The sequence below is a fragment of the Ictidomys tridecemlineatus genome, chromosome 3 (genome assembly GCF_052094955.1).
Source record: "Ictidomys tridecemlineatus isolate mIctTri1 chromosome 3, mIctTri1.hap1, whole genome shotgun sequence".
Lineage (NCBI taxonomy): Eukaryota > Metazoa > Chordata > Mammalia > Rodentia > Sciuridae > Ictidomys > Ictidomys tridecemlineatus.
The window spans coordinates 206395522-206409899 of NC_135479.1; the positions used below are offsets into that span (position 1 = coordinate 206395522).

The 14378-nt window shown below is 39.4% G+C and overlaps 2 protein-coding genes and 1 non-coding gene across 24 annotated transcripts in view; 1 reads left to right on the forward strand and 2 right to left on the reverse strand.

Annotated features, from left to right (window-relative positions):
* Positions 1–8565, reverse strand: part of Cryzl1 (crystallin zeta like 1) — a 33594-nt gene extending 25029 nt beyond the window's left edge. For 3 of the 10 annotated variants that reach the window (XM_078044581.1, XM_078044583.1, XM_078044584.1), the window contains exons 1-3: positions 8183–8565; positions 7779–7925; positions 777–848 (exon numbers count right to left, since the gene is read on the reverse strand). In XM_078044581.1, the coding sequence (XP_077900707.1) occupies positions 777–842 (66 nt within the window). In that variant the 5' untranslated portion in view covers positions 843–848; positions 7779–7925; positions 8183–8565. The other 7 variants (XM_040287008.2, XM_078044580.1, XM_078044582.1 and 4 more) reach the window with 6 other exon arrangements.
* Positions 8566–8640: 75 nt separating this feature from the next.
* Positions 8641–14378, forward strand: part of Itsn1 (intersectin 1) — a 219128-nt gene continuing 213390 nt past the window's right edge. For 6 of the 13 annotated variants that reach the window (XR_013437001.1, XR_005734566.2, XR_013437002.1 and 3 more), the window contains exon 1: positions 8646–8784. Coding sequence is in view for 1 of the 13 variants with exons in the window: in XM_078044571.1 (XP_077900697.1) it covers positions 8780–8784 (5 nt within the window). In the remaining 12 variants the exon portion in view is untranslated. Of the gene's footprint in view, positions 8785–9350; positions 9662–14378 lie in introns of all 13 variants that reach the window. The other 7 variants (XM_078044567.1, XM_078044570.1, XM_078044573.1 and 4 more) reach the window with 5 other exon arrangements.
* Trnaa-ggc (transfer RNA alanine (anticodon GGC)) lies at positions 13591–13666 on the reverse strand. Its single transcript has one exon. It is a non-coding gene; the product is annotated as a tRNA-Ala (tRNA).

A 14378-nucleotide genomic window follows, 5' to 3' on the forward strand; every position in this document is an offset into this window, starting at 1 on the left:
AAAACTTCAAAGGCAAAAAATATTCAAAATTCAGGCACTCAATGTCATCCTGTCAATATTATTAAATATGATATGATTGACTCATAATAGCTATGCTGTGGCCCAAAAAGTAAATTACTCGCCTCAATCCCCTCTAGTCCCCTGTCATATATTCAAAATTAGGTCAAAATCTGACAAAAAATAGTTAATGCTACTCCATTACTGTTTCATTTGCCATACACACAATATTATGAGAATATCCTTTTTTTTATCCAATATTATGAGAATAACCTTTCTAATAATCTTCAATATAGAAATAATTCCACTATTTATGTCTATAAGTTGATCATTCAAATTAGGGAACATTTAAAGTTGAATGAGTGAAGTAACTGGCAAGTTCAGATATTTTTATGGAAAACAATGTTTTTCTTTCTCTTCCATTACACTATATGAATCAAAGTATATTTTGAAGTATGGCTATAATCTAAAAACTTGCTTTGTTGTGGTGTGCAGAATAAACTGGATTAATTTTTCAACATACAGATGATTAGGTTGTTCTGTCTTCCTAATAACTTTCACATTACTGTCCTAAGGAACAACAATTTTTTTGTAGCAGTTCTTTAAAAAATATAGTTATGCTACAATATGAAGCAGCATTTTTATGTTAAGATTAAAGGATAGTGATTTGGGGAGCTTCAATAAAACTTTTGCTTATTATTCAACCAATAACAGGTCATTTAAGTTAGTCTATAATAAAAGAAAACATTATATCTTATTTCACTTAACATTTTTATTACCTTTTCTTGAAATACAAATGTTATTTCTCCATTTGTGGAACTCTGTTGAAAATATAAGCCTTTCATAGTCACCTAAAACAAACAAAAAACATACATAACAGAGTCTTCCAGACCAAGTGAAAGCACGAATTGAAAAATAGTGTTGGCAAAGGACAAAATGACAATTATAAATGTAGTCTTCACACAAGTAAACTTAGATAATAGTTCTTTTATAAAGTGATCAAATAAGAGTACGTAGCCATCTCTGGGTACATGTCTTACTTAGAATGGGTTCACAATTCAACCTTTCATTCTAAAAGCAAACATGTTTAACTTTACTCTCCTACTTAAAAAAAGGCTTTACACGAGCCTGAGAACCAGGTTCAAATTTTCCAAGGTTAAATTTCAAAGGAAAATTAAAAAGGAAAAAGTAGACAGGACACTGGGTGAAACTGTGCCTCTAATTCTTCTCTAGCAGTCTATAGAACTTTTAATGGAAGAATTTACATCTATATTTTGTGAATGTTTCTGTTTATTTGTTTGTGGTGTTTGGGATGGAACCCAGGGCCTTGCACATGCTAGGCAAATCGCTTCCATTGACCTATATCCTCAGCCCTGTGTTCTGTGAACTTCTTGAAGCATTTCCAAGGATTCCACAGTTGTTTAATTTTTGTAGTGATCATACTGCAAGACAATTGTTTTGTCAACTTAACAGAAAAATAAAAGTGTATAGCTTGTCCAATGTTAAAAGTAAATATGCTTATGTCACACACACACACACACACACACACACACACAAAAAAAAAAAAAAAAAAAAAACATGACTTGAACTGCAGAAGCTCCCTTGTGTTCCCTTTCTAGTCACTGCTTTCCTTCCCTCTCCTAATGTTTTGAACCTCATAGGAAGAACATTCTTCTCCTTTATGTGTGCTTCATTTCTCTTAATATAATATTTGCAAGTCCACTCAGGCTATTGCTTACAGTTGTAGTCCAGTTATTCCCACTCCTATATATCACTTCAGTGATGAGTAAGTTACTGGCTATCTATTCCACTACGGATAGACATTTGAATTGTTTCGAGTTTGAGGTGCTTGCAAATTGTCCTATTCAGAAAATTCTTGTACATGCGTTTTGTTGAAAGTACTAGTATTGCATTTATTTTTTATATAAGAAAACTACAACTCCCCTAACTCTAAATGGGGACTGAAGGAAAGGAAACTGCATCTTAAAGAGATTAATTTTAAAACATGGGGTCTCATAGAACTAGCTGGTCCAGAAATGGGACACACACCAGGTGTTCCCCCCCTTCCAAAGTCATTATTTTATTTCTTTCTTTTCCAAAATCATTTTAACCATTACAGTATTTAATGCTTTCCCATTGAGCTTCTAACATGAGATATTTAATTTAAAACTAGAATACTTCATCCTTTAGGATTGATTATTAAGTTCTTCTTGACAGAATTGCCTATATATAATTTCCAGGTTCCAATGCGAAATTAAAAATGAGGAACATTTCATAAATTATTAAAATTTCAAGTTAGCAATAGCAGAGTACTAAACCAAGCATGGGTCCTTTCTAAGCATGAGACCCAGTGAGACTGCATAGATGTCAAGCCCATGAAACCAGCCTTGGGTGCTGGCATCTTAGTGGATCTACCTGGATCTATATAAAAGAGTTTTTGGAATGTGGATGAGCAATGGCTGCTACTTCCTAGGGTGGAATAATCAAATACTGTATTCAATGTACATATACATAATTTCTATATGTACATTGAATACATATAGAAATTATATAAATAGCATGTATCAACAAAGTGTATAAAAACAGGACAAGCTAGGTCAAAAGACTGAAATATTCCTACGTATTTCGTTACAAAAGGTGTTTGTGTCAATGAGGGTGGGGGGAAGGAGAGGGGAATAACCTAAGCATGTTTTTTGTTGAAAGTATTTGTATTGCATTTATTTTTTATATAAGGAAACTACAACTCCCCCAACTCTAAATGGGGAATGAAGTAATATAGCATATATTCCCTATATTAATTCTAACCGTTTCAGCCTAGTTTTCAAGGCTCTCTAAAAGCCATTTCCACTCTTCCCACAATTTTCCAACACACACCTGTCTGATCAAGACAGTGTAACTCCACACCATATGGTTACCCCATCTCAGGCTTCCAAGCATGGCCTGTTCTCTGAAACACTGCTGTACTAACTGCAGATTCTGCCAAGCACATAAAACTCAAGTCCTACACTCTTTCTGGAATCACCTTCAGTGACAGTCAATCTACCCCATCTGTTCCATGATCCTAGAGTTTTTATATACTAACAAACAAAACTTTGTTTTATTAACTTATTAACTAATGGACTTTTCCTGCTATTGCCTGGGTGAATCAATACCCATTGTTTTTAAGTAAATAAATCCTTGTTCCTGATTAGTCTGGAGGTATTCAGGTTGCCTTTTGCAGAAACAGAACAACTACATATCAACATCTTGATTTCAACCCATCTCCCTTTGTGATTCTGGAAGCCACTGTTTTCTCTACCCATTAAATCTTAAAACATATGGCATGGGTCCCAGATCAGCAATCACATGGATCTGATACTATGCTCCAATTTCATGTTAAATACTTCTTACAAATCAGCTGAATATTGGCCTAGCTGGTGGGGAAAAAAAAAAAAAAAGATTAGTTGATACAATGAAGAGCTGTGGGCTGGGGTTGTAGCTCAGAGGTAGAATGCTAGCCTACCATGCATGAGGCACTGGGTTCGATCCTCAGCACCAAAAACCAAACAAACAAACATACAAACAACAACAACAACAACAAAGCAAAGAAAAAAAATAGAACTGCTATGTGGGCTCAAAACAATACACTAAGTTACAAAGTGAAGAGAGATATTTTTACAAAAGTGAAGAGGAACATTAAGAAAGTATTAATGCTTTGTTTTGCAACCCCCCTAAAAGGAATACTAAATTCCTAGTTCTAAGAAAATGGTAGGGGGTGACAGTCAAGGCCCACAAGGTTTCTTAGGCACTAGTCCCAATTAAATGGGACACTGAGTTTTTTATGTAATAAAACGTTTTCTGGATTTAAAGATATTTGGAGGGGCCAGGGCTGTAGCTCAGTAGCAAAGTGTTTGCCTAGCATGTGTAAGGCAATGGGTTGGATTCTTAGCAATACATAAAAATAAACAACAACAACAAAAAAGGCATGCTGTCCATCTACAACTACCAAAGTAAAAAAAAAAAAAAAAAAAGATCTGCACACATGAAATCAACGCACAGTTTACAGAATAAAAATAGAAATTATTTTTCATGACATTTTTAACAAAGTCATGTAATTTCAAAATTATATGTTCTAACATAAATTTTGCTAAATTAGAAAAGTCCTGTGTATATGGCTGGGATTGAACCTAGGATCTCTGTAATGCTAGGCACAGAACAGTATATAACTTTTTTTTTTCTTTTCTTGGTATTAAGGATTGAACAGGGGCACTTTACCACTAAGCTACATGCCCAGGCCTTTTTATTTTGAGACAGGGTCTTGCTAATTTGCTGAGGTTGGCCTACAACTTGTGATCTTCCTGTCTCAGCCTCCTGAGTCTTTGGGATTATAAGCATGGGCCACCTAGCTCGGACTGTTATATTTTGACCTTCTAAGAAAATGTAATATGATATTGTTTTAATGATGTTCTTAATAATCTGAAACTTCTTCATATATATCCATATATCAGAAAAAGAAATATGAGTAACCACATGCCCAAATATTTGGCTACAAATATGGAAAGTGTAATCAAAGTAACTATCTGGAGATTTGGTTCAAATACCATACTGTGCAGGCTGTGGAGGATGGCAGTGCTAACCAAATCCAGAAAAGCCAGCTGAGCTTCAAGAAGGAGGTAGATATATGATCCTAATAGTCTACATCATATACACAAGAGTCACTAAAAATTTGTGTACCCTGAGGACATTGGAAATACACAGGTATTTTGTTATAAACAATTGCACTGCTTTTCTGTGCCTGTTGGGTACAGGAGATAACTGAGATAGGTACTTACACTTGGCTAAACCTTAGAAATCAAGTCTAGCAAATATAGTCACATATGGATATAGTCACAGGGGTTTTAAAATGAGGGTTCAAGCATCAGGTAAGTGGAGCAGCAGGATCATCAGATGACGGTTAAGGTTTCTTCTAATTATGACAATACAGATTTCTATAAATATTTTCAAGACATACTCAACTAACTTTATGCATATGTGGCATAATCCCTACATTTTATGCAAACTGAGAACTAAAGATAGCTGGAGAAGCGTTAAAAAAAAGAAAGAAAGAAAGAAAGGAAAGAAGTATTTGCTTGGAAGTGTCACATTGTTACTTAAATATTCAATAAGGGGCAGGGGTTGTGGCTCAGTGGTAGTGTGCTTGCCTATTATGCGTGAGGCACTGGGTTCGATTCTCAGCACCACACACAAATAAGTAAAATAAAGGTCCATCAACAACTGAAAGAAATTAAAAAAAAATTTCAATATGTTGTTTCCACACTGAGCAGCAAGGCATCCAACTAAGATCATTTTGGATCCCTAAAGAATTTTAATATAGTTCCCCTTATTCCATGAGAGCTTTACTTGGATTATGGGTCACTGCACAGAATATATTTTCACTTAAGGACATTGGCAAAAGCCATGAGTATACAGATATCTTATTGTAAACAGTTGCATTGCTTTGCTGTGCCTATTGGGCACAGGAGATACTGAAATAGAGTCTAGGATTTCCTATAGGAGGCATTCCTTTTCTAACACCATTAGAAGGTAGGGAATGATTGAGATGGTGATTATCCAAAGGATGGAAATCTGAGGACTAGTTATTATTCAATGAAGGCCAATTAATAGTACAATTTAGGACAACTGAAACTTAAAATTTCACTACATTTCTTGAATTAGCATCACCTTTCCCACATTGTGCTACTGGGAAAAAAATAGAGTCAATGGTGTAATGAATGGAATGTCCCCTTTTAAACTGGCTATATGACATGATATTGGGACAATGCAGGTAGAGATGGGTAGAGATGAGGGAGACAGTCAATTGAGGAATCTTCCCTAATTTCTTATAACACTTTCTCCTTCCTGACTGGTACAAAATCTTTACCTACTAATAGCATTGCAATCTTAAGGCTTACTTTTCATTTCATTATAGGGTCCTGAAATAATTTCTTGGTTTAAAGGCAAACATGAATTGGTAATTTTGATTAAATATTAAAAAAAAACCAAAATTAAGAGCAAATAATCTCATGGAATGTATCAGAATATATAACAACGAAAGAAAATTATTTTGTGAAGTACCATATTTTAACACGTGTGAGTATGTGTACTCTTGTTCTTGTACTCAAGGCTTTCCTTAGCTCAATGTAGCACTATTTAGTGGATCCACAAAAGGAATAAAGTTGTCCTTGAAACAGTCTAAGAGCAGTTCTTAATAAGAGGAAAACATTCATTTTTATCACTCAAAAAAAAAAATTCACCACAAACAAAAATAGAAAACACTGTCACAGTGAAGCAATTTATGAATTTCCAAGCTTTCCCACCTTCCTTCTTCAGGGAGGTACACCAATTAATCAAAAGCCATTACTGCCCAGGGTCCAGTACTGGTCCAGAAGTCTAAATCTCCTTCAGGATTTCAACTCTCATTCTTAAATACAGAACTTTGATTCAAATGCCCAGCATGGAGAATAGCAAAACTACCAAACTCTATTTCACTGCAAATGTCAGGCAGTTTGACTTTTTATGGGGAATTCATATTTCAAAGCTGGAGCAGAAGTATCAATGAAGTGAAAACAAAAGGTAATACTTTTACTTTGCAGTGGATGATGGATAAAATTTAGAAGTCCTAAATGACTCTGCTTTGAATTCTTAGTAACCTCTGAGAGTTGCTGCAAGGATTAAATACAGTAATCTATGCAAAGCACTTGACTTGGCTTCAACAAATGTTAATTACCTTTACTATTTCTTTAAGTTGGGCAGAGAACCTCTAAAATAGTTCTGAAACCCAGAGCAGCAAAGGCTTGTTCACATGCAACAATTCTAATGTCTACAATAGTCCATTCTATCATTTGGCTCTATATTATAGATGGTAGAACACCAGCCAATAGCTACAGGTGGCTACTGAGCACTTGAACTGTGTGTATTCAAAATTGATATGTACTGTTAAGTGTAAAGTGCATATTAAATTTGGAAGACTCAATATGAAAAAAATACAATCTCTTTAAAATTTTTTTTTTTCATTGAAATAATTTTGAATATACTGGGTTAAATGAAACCTAAAATTCATGTTTCGTTTCACTTTTTAAATGTTGCCACAAGGAAAATCCTAAGTAGATCGAATTATCTTCATAGTGGTCAGAAGTGACGTAGAATCTTGCTAACGAGGACTAGTACAACCTGGGAGCTGGTTGTAAATGCAGGTCCTCAGGGCGAGACATACAGAGTCAGCATCTGCATATGAACGTGATCCTAGGATTGTTCCCATGTGTCTCTCCTGTGTATTCCGCTATTTAGTTTAATGAAGAGGACAAATCTGGCCCTAAGGTCACATAAATAAGAATTCCCTTGCTCTAGGTAATTGCTTACTGAAAAACGAAAGTCTACAGGAAGCAAGCAAAGGCAGAAGAGTAATGAAGCAAGAAACTCAAATATAGGAACAAAAAGAAGTGGGAGAAACAAAATTCAAACTGGGAGATACAGCTGGAAGAGAACTTCCAGACCTTCGCCTCCATAAATGTGAAGGAAGATGGAAACTAAGCCAAAATCTACAATCAAGACCTGCAAAGCGCAAGGAAGCTGCCAGTCAAATTTAGTCTTACCCGCCCCTCAGTAGCCTCAGCTAAGGTAGGCCAGAGCCCGAGTGAGTCCAAGGCTGGGAAGCTTCACGAACCACCAGCTCTCCCAGGGTTACACTGTTCCTCGGGATGTCTCTCCATCTTTCGCCCACAGTCCCTTTTCTCCAGACACATAACATGCTTCCCGGGGCTCACCTGCCTCCAAGCAGCCCAACTGCCAGCGCCTTCGCCACCGCCACCTTCCAGTCTTTCTGCAGGGAACCCGCCCCCTCGAAATCAGATGGTACTCCCATTGGTCCGACAGTTCGTCACTCCTGCAGGGCGGGGCCGGGCTCCAGGAGGCTGTAGAGAACGCCATAGCAACCAAACTCGGAACTACAACTCCCAGCATGCTCCAAAAGGGGCGACGCGAGGTACCGCCCCAAGGGCTACCAATAAAGGGGCGAAGTTGAAATCGCCCGGATGGGTTCCGTTTTATGCAAATCTAAGTTAAAGCCACACCCTTCCTCATTCCAACTGAGCCCCCCTACTGCACCCTCCTCGGGCTGTACCCTGACTCCCTTTTCTTCTCCACTACATACTCTCCGGTCAAACCTTACGTAATTTAGTTGAATGCATCGTAGCTATTGTTTCTCACGGCAGCGAGCAGATGCACCAAATGGTGGAAGAAACTCTCCATAAATCCTAGACCCGAAACCTTTGGTTCCGCCTTTGTGGGAGGAGGAAGAGGTTTTCTCTCCGAGCCTGTTGATTGGCTTATCTGTGTGTCATTCTGTACTCCTCCATTTTTCCTCAGCTCTCTCTCCTAGCATCCTCCGGTGGGCAGGGCCGGCGGTAGGGGGCGGTGAGGAGGTGTGGTCGTCTTCTTTCGATTGGCAGACGGTTGTGACCACCTATCTGTGGGCGGAGACCGAGGGGTGGATGGGGGCGGAGGAGGCTACGGAGGGAGATGAGGAGATAGGCGGGAGCGAGGGAGGGAGCGAAGGAGGTAGAGAGGAGTGGAGGAGCGTAGGGAGGGACCGCAGCTTGGTTGCTCCGTAGTACGGCGGCTCGCGAGGGAGACTCCCGAGCGGGCTCCGGGACGGGCGGGCAGGCGGGCGGGGATGGTGTGCGGGGCTGCGGCTCCTGCGTCCCACCCAACAGCGTGTGAGCTGCACTGATTTGTGCCTGGGGCGGCAGCGCGGACCCGCCCGGAGATGAGGTGAGGAGCGGGCTGACGGCGGCGGCCTGGGCTGTGGGAGGTGGCGCGGGGGCGGGGGTCGGCGCGGGGGTCGGCGCGATGGCCGCCCGGGGCGCTGGTCCCGCCGCTCCGCGCGCGTCCCTCCGGCCGCCCTTCACCCTGTGCGGCGCACGCTGGAGGCGCGGCAGCGGCGGCCGGTCCACCGCGTCCTCCTCATCCTCCCCGGAGCTGCGGCTGGGGGCCGGCTGGCCGGCAGCGAGAGGCCGGGCTCCGCGGCGGGGCCTGGGAGTGGCGGCAGCGGGACGGGCTTGGGGTTGAATGGGCGTCCGCAGCCCTGGTCTGGCAAGCTGGCTCCCTCCTTAGGGGGCATCGCGGTCGGGCGTTCCTTCCAGGGCTGACCTCGCTGCCCTCGGCCGCCGGAGGGTGGCGGGCCGGCCCAGCCTCACCAGCTTCCCGGGAACCCAGGCTCGCCGGGAGCAGCCTCGCGCCTCCCGCCTGTCGTGTCTCCCGCCGCCCCCCCACCCCGGCCTGGAGTCCCCGGCTCATCCTTTTTTCTTTTCTCTGGCGTGCCTGCAAAATCCTGTCAGTGAAGGGCAGTCAATGCCGTCTGGCCCGAAGTGGTGCTGCCGGGACTGCCTCTGGTGGTATTTAACCGAAAACGGCTCCCTTGGCAGTGTGAGCGCGTCCCTCGGAGTCTGCGGCTTCTCCTTCCCTCCCTTACTCGCGGACTCAGGTTTCTGGTATGGACCCGCGGCACAATTGCGGCCACTTCTTGCTTGGACGAGGAAATGTAATCCGAATTTCCAGAAAAAGGAAAGCAACGAGGAATGGGTTGCACCTCCCCTTACTTCGGTTTGCTTTTGGATTAGAAGACAACTTCTGGATTACCTTTCCTATGGTCAGTCTTTTGTGTGATTCAGACTAAATGCTTTGCTCTTGAAGAAATAGATTAGCAATTTCTCGATTGATAGGTTCTTGAATATGAAAGTTTCCTTTCGAACTTTGCCATCGTTAGTGCTATTTAGAAAACAGAACCAACCTGAAAATTTAAATGTACTCGGACTCTGGCTAGATGCGGTTCTTTGTGCTTATCTGTTAGCATCCTTCTCTTGGCTGTTTCTGTGGTCAAAAACGTAGAGATAATAAAGACAAGTCCAATAAAAGTATAGATAATAAAGACAAATATCATACAAATGCATCTGGTAAATCTCAATTCTGTCATTGGATAGGCAGATTTACTAATCTCATTAAACGGATGAAGAGAAAGGCTCAGAGTTAATGCATGGATTATGTAGTGGACAGGATGTGAGGGCAGGAACTGGGGCCAGGAGCCAGCAGTCCAGCTGGTTTGCATGGTCCCACTCTAAACCCCCCAAATAGGAGGAATGTATTTTTGGGATACCTTTATTTTTAGATGACTAGGCTTGAGAGTGAAGTAGCTTTATTACTCTTCATAGTTGTTATGTCTGTTTGAGAAAAAATTACTTTTGTGTTTTGCTTAACAAAATTTTCATTCGTTTTCTTGAAACATTTATGTGGTTTTCATGGGAGTTGACCTATATGAAAATTTTTCAAAAATAAAAATTTTGGGTCTGGGGTTGTAGCTTAGCAGTAGAACACTTGCCTTGCACGTGTGAGGCACTGAGTTTAAACCTCTGTACCACATAAAAATAAATAACTAAAGGCATTGCATCCATCTGGAACTAAAAAAAAAAAAAAAAAAGAAGTGAAAATTTTGCAGGAGTTTATAAAGAATTCAGGAACTTTTAAGTGATCTAAATTAAGAAATGAAGAATAGGGTGATTGGGTTAAAAATCTTTCAGACACCTGTAAGTAACCCAGTAAGGAGCCTTTCCGATGGTACATTAAAAAAAAAAAAATTCTTTAAGAACGTATTGAGGAGCATAGTTCTTTTACAAAATTCTATTATTATTCTGCCTGAGTAAGAGAGGAAATGAACACATTTTTAATGTACTTTGGAACCCTCTGGATTGTTCAGATACTAAGCATTGTGAAATAGGGCATAAAATGAGTGGTACCAAGTTAGTTCCGTGAAATGTTTGTCCATGTTAGCATTTTTTTTTTTTCCAGTGACTGGCAATTTCCTTTTTCTTAATGTTTATCTCTAGTATTGGTAGTAGAATTCTGCATAAATTTTATCTTTTTCCTAGATGTTTAGATTGAGGCACACCCTCAAAGCTATTATGAGATTAAGAGGGAGGTGCTGGCAAATTCCTCTACTCATACTCATTTCTCCACCCCACCCCCCCTTTTGGTGATGCTGGGGATTGACCAAGAGCTGGAGCATGCTAAGTAGTGCTTTGCCACTGTGCTACCTCTGTCTCCCAGACTTATCAAATTTGCTAAATTGTGACTTTTAGAGAATTAGTTATATAAAGGTTGGGTTGTATCACTCAGATTCCACTGCTGCAGAGCTGTTCTCTTTTGAATGGTCATTTCCTCCTAAATGGCTCCACTTACAAGGTTGGGTTTCTCAAAGTCTGGGCTTCATATCTCTTCCATCTGCACTAACTTGGGAAAAATGAAGTTTTCTTTCACCTCAGCTCAGACAGCCAGAGATGGGGCTCTGGAATCAGTATTTTCAGCAAGTTTTCCATGAACTTCTGAGCAGTAAAGTTGGAGAACAACTGGTATTGTGCTTCCTGTTTACTGAGTATCCCCTAGGACCAGTTCCTGAAGTAGATAACAAGTTTTTCAAGTGGCAGAATAAGTTTTATACCCTAGGCTGCTAATAAAAAGTCTATGACCTTAAAATGAGTAATTGTACTTTCATATATGTTTCAGAAGGGCAGAGACCAGTTCACTCTGATATGCCTGGTACCTGGAGGAACTCATTTAAATATTTGTTGAGTGAATGATTGAACTACATTGCAATGAGGCCAGTTTTTTACATTTTTACTTGTCAAATTAATTGTATCACTTAGCAGTCACTAATTTTTATAAATTAGGAGCAACAAGAACTATATACCAGTTATTTCTTTAACTTTAGTTAGTGTTGAAAGGAGATAGTCTCCTTGGCATGGAGTGTTCAAGGTGATATGCTGGGAAGAAGACTAAGCAAAATATTTATTTAGGTACTCAAAACATAAATTTAAGTTACAGTGGGGTGGTGAATCATTTATTATCATTATATTGCATTCCATTTTGTAAATCATGATAATCCCAACTTCCTACGATAAAAATTAGTTTGCAGAAAATAGGTAATTGGTGTGTTTCTAACTTTCTTTTTTTTTAAATTCTTTTTTTTAAAAGAGAGAGAGAGAGAGAGAATTTTTTTTTTAAATATTTATTTTTAGGCGGACACAACATCTTTCTTTGTATGTGGTGCTGAGAATCGAACCCGGGCCGCACGCATGCCAGGCAAGCGCGCTACCTTTTGAGCCACATCCCCAGCCTGTGTTTCCAACTTTCATACTATTAAAATATGACCTTTACACCCCTTTTTCAGAGTCTACCTTAGGATCCCATAAATAACAAGTGGTTATATAGTTGGGGTTGGAGAGTTCAGAGCACAAACTGTGGAGAATGTTGGATTTGATTACACATTCAGTGACTTTGATCAAGTCACATAACTTTTTCATGCCTCAGTTTTTTTCAGCTGAAAATGAGAGTAGTAGTAAAATTTAAATACTACTAAGCACATACATAAATTATTAAGACATATCCAGTGAATAAATGGTATTTAACATTGGTCATAAAGCATTGGGTTATATGAAAATATATAAAATTTAAAAGCTAACCCATTTAATTTTTGTACTATTGTACTTTATGGTAGTAATAGAAATTCATTGCTTTAAAATGAAATCCCTTGGGCTGGGGCTATATCTCAGTGATAGATCATTCGCCTAGCACTTTCGAGGCCCTGGGTTCGATTCTCAGTACCACATAAAAATAAATAAATAAAATGAAGGTATTGTGTCCAATTACAGCTAAAAAAAAATATTTAAAAAAAGTGAAATCCCTTGCTGATTTCTAGGTACTAGACAGTAAAAAATTGGATTACTTAACAAGACATTAAATTCATTACCTCAGTATGTGTCTCATCTGATTTTTTTTTTTTGTATATTCATGTGGCTATTCATACACAACTTTTAGTAACCTATGGTTGTTTTCTAACCTGGCTTTATTTTTATAACATCTTACAAATGTCTTTTTATATCTATGTTGTTAGTTACACAGTTTTAATAACTTAATAATATTCCATTTTATGGATCTATAAGAATTTAACAAATTTATTTTTATTAGACATTAGTTGCCACCCCTACCCCGCCCATTATCAGTAACTTTGCAATGATTAGGCTATATGCACACACAGATCTCTCTCTCTCTCTCTCTCTCTCTCTCTCTCTCTCTCTCTCTCTCTCTCTGTACTGGAGATTGAACCCAGGATCTCACACATGCTAGGCAAGCACTCTGCCACTGAGCTACATCCCCAGCCCTTATACGTCTCTGTATACCTTTGAGATTTTTTTCCCCTCACATAGGTTTCTAGAAATGGAATTGTTGGTTCAAAGGATATACCAAACCTTAAAAATTTTTGATACATATTTCCATCTGCCAATTAGAAAGGTTGTAGCAATTTACATTCTTGCAGTGGTATATGAAGGTTTCAGTCTTCATCCTCTCCAAACCCCTTTTTGGAATGACTTAACCAGTACTACAAATCTAGTGAATATTTTCCTTTAGGAAGAAGAATGGCTTTTTAGTAGAGCCTGCTTAATAGGGGGATTTGGGAACTCAGAAAATTCATGTACCTGTAATAGTAATAGCAAGTATCTGTCAAGGCCCCCCACTTTTTTTTTGTGGTGGTGGTGCTGGGGATTGAACCCAGGGCCTTGTGCATGCCAGGCAAATACTCTACCAACTGAGCTATATCCCCACCCCCTGTTAAGTCTTTTTGCAGCATTTGCATTGAATTCATTGAATCTTCATAAAATCTCAGTTTTACAGATGAATATGTCTTGAAATCTGAGGTATCACCAGTTAAGTAAATTAGCGGACCAGCTAGTGGCTGAGGAGATTTTTCACTGTAGAGTCTAAACTTTTAGTCTATTTTCTGAACCTATTTTATACGCATTTGGGTACTTTTTACAGTCTTAATTTTTTGTTATGGAGTAACTTAGTGGTTCCCTGGGGTATACTAATGTATGGTGTGTGTGTGTGTGTGTGTGTGTGTGTGTGTGTGTGTATTTTATATTATATGTATTATACACTAATATAATGTACATATTCGTCATAGAAATTGAATGCCTCTCAAAGAGTGATGAAGAGTCAGGTAGGTTGGCTTACATATGAGCCTTGCCCTCAAACGAGCATTCACCCCTCAAAGCAGTCTTTTTATCTTTTATTCTGTAGTGGTTTTCCTAAAGTCCCCCTTTTTGAAAAACAGGGTTATTGGCATAAGAGAAGACTAGTGAAGTTTGAAAACACAGTTTACTTGGGTGTGAATTTACATTGGGAACACAAGGCTATAGTAGTATGATAAGGGGGACAGATGGGAGCCTGTCCAGATATTTCCATGTTGGCTGGTGTGGAGATTTGAAGTGACTGGTGAATATTCACTCCAGGAACACGAAGGTCTCATGGATCCGTGG